Raw genomic sequence first — 8254 nt, forward strand, 5'->3', positions numbered from 1 at the left:
CAAATGTATTAAAATATTTAGAAAATAGCAGATCTACAAGAAGATCAAGAAGTGGAGTAGAAGTATTATATTATATTTTATATCCTCTGTCGCACTCCCCGCTAACAGGTGCTTCAGGAGTACGCCCTGCATTTGTGTCTTGGATATTGTTTGAATCCTATACTGCAAAAGCTGTCTGATCTTTCTACTGTAAGATCTGTGGTTCTCAACATGGGATCCGCACTAAAATGGACCCTTAATTACGGGTATGCAACTCTGAGAGTGTACACCTGAATGAGATTAACACTGAGGGAGGATTGTCCAATGTAGATTCGGGTCCCAAAGAGATGAAAACTGTATCAAATGGTGGTCCAGGTCCATGGCCTATAATGAATGTCAAACTGGGGGTCCTTGAAATAAAATAAAAAAGTTCTAAACCAACGGTGTACATTTCAAAAGGACAAACAAACGCTCAGTCAGCATTGTCCGTCACGTAATACTGGCATGGTATCTGTGAGGATGAGGTGCCATCCAAATGATTCTCCTGTGACGCTATTTTTTTACAATAGTAGCAATATGTCTTCATGAGTCTGGAGTGTCTGGGTCGGCAGGTGACTGCAATTCCTTTTCTTTTTGAAGATTTATTCTGGGGCATTTGCTATGCTTTATTATAGGTCAGAGTAGAGAGACAGGAAACCAAGGGCAGAGAGAGAGAGAGAGAGAGAGAGAGAGAGAGAGAGAGAGAGAGAGGGAGAGAGGGAGGGAGAGAGAGAGAGAGAGAGACGTGCGAGACAAGACAGGGTTCAGATTCAAACCCGCGGATTCTAACTCCTCGTGATCATAAGGATTATACTATACAGTATGTTTGGCATCAACAATAGCAGATCTACAAGCTTGCATTGTGATGCGTAGAGAGCTCGGTTATTTTAGCTGTTTGTCGTTATTTTCTATCAATTATACACCCCATGAAACCTTGAATTCGTGGATCTCTTTTTTTTGTTTTAAGCCAATAATTTGATGACCGGTGGAGACTCAAGTAGGAGACTCAATGGAGAGTCTCCGCCGGCCATCAAATTATTGGCTCAGGAATGTGACAAGAACAAGAAAACCTCCACGAATTCATGGCTTCACCTCATGATGGATGGAAAATAAGTCTGTTTTTAGGTGAACTATTCATGGACCCCAAAATGTACACGTATTTGACTCTGGGCCCCCCAAATAGAGAATATCTTTGCTAAAATGTTCCAAAATGAATCACATTTTTTAAAATGTTTCAAGATTTTTCAACAAACATCATGAGTATAAAATAGCTTTAAAGTGGTAGAACTGATATTGATGCTGTGTAAACTAATTTAGCTGGGGACTCCCATCAAGGACAACTGACTGGGGGAACCCCACTTTGAGAGCCACTGACCTTTACAGCGCTTTGGATGAAGGCGCTATGGAAATGCTGCCACTTACCACGTTCTGGTGTATAGGCATAGATTAGACGCTGAGGTGTGAACGCCGACTGTGTCACCAGATCATGAGTCACTTGGGGGTCACACGGTGCAGGGCAGGCTGAACATACTGTCACTGTCACACCCATCCTGTCCCATCCAGGGACGTGCAGAGAATATTAGAGAGGCAGGGGCTGAAATTTCTAAAAGGGCCTTTTGGTGAAAATATCGATAATAGCAGACCTCCAAGCCCACAACGCACAGCGTTGCAACGCATTGTGAGCTTGGAGGTCGGCTATTTTCGGTGCTTGATAATCACACTGAACTGAGCATAATCAAGCCAATACTGGAGATGTGGCATAACAACATGAATTTCAACACAGAGAGGGCAATTTTTGTTCACCATAAGACGCTGCATTCACGTTCAGGAGAGTTTGGACAAGGCAGTTCTCTTGAACACTGCCTTCAGGTATGGCATGGAAAGAGGGCATTTGCATTTCTTTGAACACAGGGAAAACTGCATTCATGGTCTGGAGAGGGCACCTTTTACAGACGGGTAGAAGGGCAGGGGCTCGAGCCCCCTTATATATGTGTGCACGTGCCTGAGGCTGAACATGCGTACTGTCCTGGTAGATCACACGTGTCACACCCACCCTGTCCCCGTCTTCACTGGATCAAAGCTACGCTGGGTCCGCTGCTGAGAACCTTTGGCCCAGCGAGCGGGGCGCTGTCACATGCAGTGTGTGTGTGTGTGTGTGTGTGTGTGTGTGTGTGTGTGTGTGTGTGTGTGTGTGTGTGTGTGTGTGTGTGTGTGTGTCTGCGGTGTGAGATCGTTCAGTATGTTTGTGTGTGTGTGTGAGAGAGAGAGAGAGAGAGAGAGAGAGTCGCAAATGACCGCCTGAGGTATATCCCATCTGCTCTGCACAGCCTCACCCTGTGTGTGTGTGTGTGTGTGTGTGTGTGTGCGTGTGTGTGTGTGTGTGTGTGTGTGTGTGCGTGTGTGTGTGTGTGTGTGTGTGTGTGCGTGTGTGTGTGTGTGTGTGTGTGTGTGTGTGTGTGTGTGTGTGTGTGTGGGGGGGGGGTGTTTAAGCAGAGAGAGATAACATGTTGAGCGGGATGGAAAGTGAAAGTGAGAGAGAGAGCGACAGACAGACAGACAGACAGAGAGAGAGAGAGAGAGAGAGAGAGAGACAGTCAGAATCTAAAATAACAAATTAAACATTGGCCAAATTGTCAAATATTGGAGGCAGAAATTGTGAAAATAGCAGTTCCACAAATCATGTAGATCTGCTATTTTCACAATAGAACCATGTTATACAAAATGTAATGCCTCAACTCTTAGTGCTCGTCAGGGTGAGGGGCCCCAGGTTAAAATAATGATTATTTTGGGTGTCACGGCCTGAAAAGGTTGAGAACCATTATAAAACCATTCCCGGGACTGTATGTATACATGTATGTATCCATAAGCAGGCTGTCACAGTCCATGTCTTATCAAACATGTCCCCCAGCCTCCTGTTGCTTTCTGCGTAGCCTGTGACAGCGCTGCTTGCCGAAAGAAACGCTGAAAAACGTCACATTTGCATATTTCTTTCATCATAGAAAAAGCTGCCTTCATGGTCTGGAGAGGACACTTTTTACAGACGGTGAAAGGGCAGAGGCTTGAGACCTCCTTTGTGTGCACGTTGTGTGTCACAACCTCTGGCGTCACAACCTCTGACGTCACGCTAATGTGGCCATGACTCAGCCATATAGCCTAAAAAGTAGTTCCTAAATATTCTGAAATTAGGAAAACGATCTACAAGGTCAAAATATGAAACACATTTTGTGACGAGAGGGCTAATTCAAGAAGGTTAGAACAGAAGGGCCGCATGAGATTTTTTGCTATGGGCACATTTTTGGTCTCATTTTGGGCGTGAGATCTATTTAGCCACCTTTTGCCTTTTCATCTTAACACAATTTATTTTTATAAGACAAAATACTCATACTGTTGAAATTTCAATTCCTTAGTTTATTTTTATTTTCTCACTTCTCTGTCTGCTGGTGTGCTGGAAATGACTAGTCTAGTGAAAATGATTTGTGGTTTGTCTGCAAGCGTCACCGTCACGCGCAGTTATTGCTGACGAGACGAATACATACTTGGAATAACTGATGATCTCTCTATCCTGTTCACAAATACATTATGGTTGAGATTTCAGTTCCTTGTTAATTTTTCCTCAGTTCTGCTGGAAAGATGTAGTCAAATGATTTGTGGTTTATCAGAAAGTCAGTCTTTCCAGGTTCACTTTCTTTGCTATCACTGCATACAGTAGTTGTTAATAATGAATATAAAGATTATTACTTACTGTAAGTTGGGAATATTTCTTGATGTTAACATGCTTAAAAAGATATCAGGAAAGAGACAGAGATAAAAAAGAAAGCCTACTATCTTTGTTGCATTTTGAACTTCCTCTTCTTTAGAGCAAAACAAGGCCAAAGTCGCTTATAATAAGCAGACATAAATGGTGCATTTATATAGCACCTTTATCCAAGGTGCTTTACTGGGATTGTGTGCATTACATTCACCCATTCACACACACATTCATACACCGATGGTGGAGGAAACCATGCAAGGCACCAACCTGCTCAAAGGGAGGGAGGGGTTCAGAGTCAGGACTCTTTGACACTAATTCTGGGGGAGCCTGTGTGTGTGTGTGTGTGTGTGTGTGTGTGTGTGTGTGTGTGTGTGTGTGTGTGTGTGTGTGTGTGTGTGTGTGTGTGTGTGTGTGTGTGTGTGCGTGTAAATGCAGTGCTGTGCCCGGGGGTGTGCAATGAGGGATTGAATATAGATCAGGAGTCTCCGAAGTAATATTGGAGAACCCAGACCGGTGTCCAGGCCAGTGACGCCAGTCTGTGATGTCATCTCCAAATTTGATCACTGTAGTCATGTCAGCCAGTGATGTCAGTCAGTGATGTCAGTTGGGCTTTGTTGATGTCAGTTGGACATTGTTACCATGGTGGCGTAAATAAACTTGCCTTGTCTTGAGGATGAGGCCCACACTTCCCTCATCCCCTGAATTTGAGAAGTATAAAAGGTACAGTGAGAGACTTCTTTACTACTGCATATCCAGATCTGCTCTCAACAGGCAGTCTTGTGTGAGGTGAGTGAACTTATTACAGCGCATTATTTGTCCAACAAATGTTTGAATTGCAATATATTTACAGTGTGCCGAAATCTCTCGTTTTGTATGCTTTCAGTTCAACAGTTTCAACAGTTAAAGCAGCACTATCTATGAAACTTTTTGGAGCTGTGTGCAGCTCCCTATACGTGGCTGTGTGGGTCTGTCTGTGTGTCTGTCTGTCTGTGTGTCCGTGTGTGTGTATGTAGCCTGACTTCGGCGCGTAACTAGTGCCGCACCATTTACGCCACTCGCGCAATTTATACATCAAAATGTGCGGCTCGGCCGGGAATGGTGTTCTATTACCTTTCGTTCCGATCCGCCTTACCATGCCGACGTAATCGGCAAAAAACGACGCTTAATTGTCCCCATTGACTTATAATGGGACAATGGACTTTCAAGTATTTTTCTCTCGTAAACCATAGGAGCTACAGTTTCAAACCTCGGAGAGGAGATTCATAATGATTTTAAGAATGAATCGAAAAATAATTACATCACTCGGCCTCATGGTGGCGCTATAACGGCCCACTTTACGTTTTGCCCCGTAACTCTTGAACCGTAGATCGGAAAATTAAAATTCTTTTTTCCCTGGATTCCTTGGGTCAAGACGCATCTCCCCATATAGGCCACGCCCATTTGCGCCAGGATAGATTTTCCGCCATCTTGAATTTTCTCCAAAACACACTTTTTGCTCCTTTTCCTACATATTTTCTTCAAATGTCACAAAAATCGGTACACATGATCTACACACACACACACACACACACACACACACACACACACACACACACACACACACACACACACACACACACACACACACACACACACACAGCTCCACTTCACACGGGTGTGATTTTTTTTAATTAATAAAAAATGTCATTTTTCTGTATGATAAAGTATGTTTATCATACAGAAATATATACTAGTAAGACGCCTCAGGGCGACACCGCACAAATTCTTGGCCATCTGGCCAGTGATGTACAGTATATAGGACCAGGTACCCATATGTGGAGACCCCTGGTACCCATACATGGGGTTGGGTCATGTACTGTATAAGGAGATATGCTGTGAGTGTCCAAACATATGTGAAAGTCCTACGACGTCTATGACATCTGACATCATACCCTTTTATGCCCATACATAAGATCCCTGTGTGTAGAACAAGCCACACAAATATGGGCTGTCTTGGCCATATATGGATTCTGTTAGTGTGGTTCCCCTGACATCACAGTGACATCAGAGCATGATGTCAGAACGACAAACCCATAGAACCACTTTGTCAGGCGTTATAGACAGACAGAGATACGGACAAGATACGGACAAGCAGACAGAGATACTAATCTGCGACCTACGGTCGCAACAATATATTCACTGTACGCTGTGATTACTGATTAACCCTAACCCTAAGTAACTTAACCCGGATTTGAACCTGGTTTTCTGCTTAAGCGCTGACATTTTCAACATTGATCTAATAGAGCTGGCCTGCTTGTTCAGGAGATAAATTGAATTTCAGAATTTGTGTCAGATACTCAGATCGTGTGTCTAGGTGAGACATGACCTTTTACACAAACTGAATGACTCAATAGACGAGCAGGGAGACAAAATAAAACCTCAAATGTATAAGTTATGAATTAGCATACTCTACCATACTGTAGATTGGACAAAATTGTATTAATTAAAAATAATAGTGAGGCTTTAACTTCAACATTAATGTATTGATTTTTCCATAGGAGTGCACCATGACATCTGTGCCATCACCGTTACCTACCAGTGTAGATGAATACATTCATGATTATGACTACACTGATGATCCAGGTTCATACATCCTGGACACGCCTTTACCATCATGCATAACACAAGCAGGGTGTGTCACCCTGGTTGTGGTGAATGCGATCATCTTCCTGCTGGGGATTGTGGGTAATGGCGTGGTCATCTGGGTCGTCGCCTACAAGATGAAAAAGATGACAGTCACCACGATGTGGTACCTCAGCCTGGCCCTCTCCGACTTCATCTTCTGCGCGACCCTCCCTTTCAACATCACACTGACGGCGACGGGATCTTGGATGTTTGGGCGCTTCATGTGCAAGTTCACCTCCTTTGTTTTGTTCCTCAACATGTTCAGCAGCATTTTTCTGATGGTGCTCGTCAGCGCCGACCGGTGCGTGGCTGTCGTGCACGCGGTCTGGGCCCAGAACAACCGTACGCTGAAGAAGGCAGCCCTCGCGGTCGTCGCTGCCTGGCTCTTTTCTGCGGCACTGAGCATTCCCTCCTTAGTGGTCCGGGATGTGACATCATCACACAATGAGCAGGTTACTATATGTTACAACAACTATGACATTCTACCCAACAGCAACATAAGTATCCCTGTCATTCGACTAGTTCTAGGCTTTATATGGCCGCTTGTAATCATAACTGTGTGCTACGCTATTATCATTGTCAGGCTACGGAACAATAAGATGGTCAGGTCCACGAAGCCCTTCAAAGTCATGACCGCCCTGGTAGTCACGTTTGTCGTCTCCTGGCTTCCCTACCACGTCTTCGTTTTACTAGATATTAACCCCAGTGACCACGCTGCAACCGGATTACAGATATCGGTGACTCTCGCGAGTGCAAACAGTTGCATGAACCCGTTTCTCTACGCGTTCATGGGCAAAGACGTTAAGCAGACATTGCTGAAATCTTTCGTTTCCAAAATCGAAAATGCTCTCAGTGAAGAGAGGCCCTCTGAAAGTAAAAGAACGTCTATATCTCATGCTTTCTAAAAACAAAACAAAACAGCACATCTCTTGGACCAGTGGTTCTCAAAGTGGGGTTCTCCAGGGGTCCTTTTAGGGGGAGAGGGGGAGAGTCCATGGGGTCCTCAGAAACATTTGTTAATACAGAATCACAATCATTAACTTTATCCATATTTTATACTATTAAAGCGATAGCAGATATATATGCAGTATAAGCTCACAGAAAGCCATGCCGAGAGCTTGTACAACTGCCATTTTTGAGCATTCTTTTTAAGTCTTGATTGTTTTTGGGAAAAGTTGAATAATTTAGACAATATTTTCAGGTGGTAACCTGACTGCGCCAGATGGTGGCAGCAGTGCTTATGCCTGCATACTGCATGCTTTTACCATCTGGGATTCCTCGGGCAGAACCGATGTAAGGGGCAGGCCATTTTTTCAAATTCTTTAGCAGGTGATTGGATGGGGCCGTCTGGGAGTGCCAACTCCAACCACTCATATTGGCCTGTGCATGACGTTACACCCATGAATCCGCCTCCTGGGTTTCCACGTGGTCTGCAATCAGACTCTATTGGCTCAGAGCCGCTCATAGCCCGCCCGTAGCTGCCGCTGATTCGTCCGGCCCGGGTGATAACAACTCTCCCCGAGGAATCCCAGATGGTAAAAGCAGAGCGGTATGCACTGCTGCCACCATCTGGCGCAGTCAGGTTATTCAGGTGGGGATCTGGGCCAAAATATAAATGTGCGGACCTTGACTTGAAAAGGTTTGAGAACGACTTTCTTAGGCTACTTATTATTTCCCAGCTCTAGACAGAAGTGTACTCAATAGGCTATTCATTTTGATAAAAGAGTATCTCTGCCCTTACTGTATGCACCATTAAGGCACACTGAGCTGTTGAACACTTGACTAGCTGTACTTTTCTTTTAAACTTGAAATTATTTAGAA

The 8254-nt window shown here is 44.2% G+C and overlaps 1 protein-coding gene across 1 annotated transcript; it reads left to right on the top strand.

Moving 5' to 3' along the window:
- Nucleotides 1–6315: 6315 nt before the first annotated feature.
- LOC308292907 (chemerin-like receptor 1) lies at nt 6316–7338 on the top strand (the record flags this gene model as incomplete). The annotated part of the gene is made up of 1 exon (XM_080735331.1): nt 6316–7338. The coding sequence occupies one exon, from the start codon at nt 6316–6318 to the stop codon at nt 7336–7338; it is 1023 nt and encodes a 340-aa protein (XP_080591457.1).
- Between the last annotated feature and the right edge of the window lie 916 nt (nt 7339–8254).

Source organism: Nannobrachium achirus (genome assembly GCF_963921795.1).
Source record: "Nannobrachium achirus genome assembly, chromosome: 10".
Lineage (NCBI taxonomy): Eukaryota > Metazoa > Chordata > Actinopteri > Myctophiformes > Myctophidae > Nannobrachium > Nannobrachium achirus.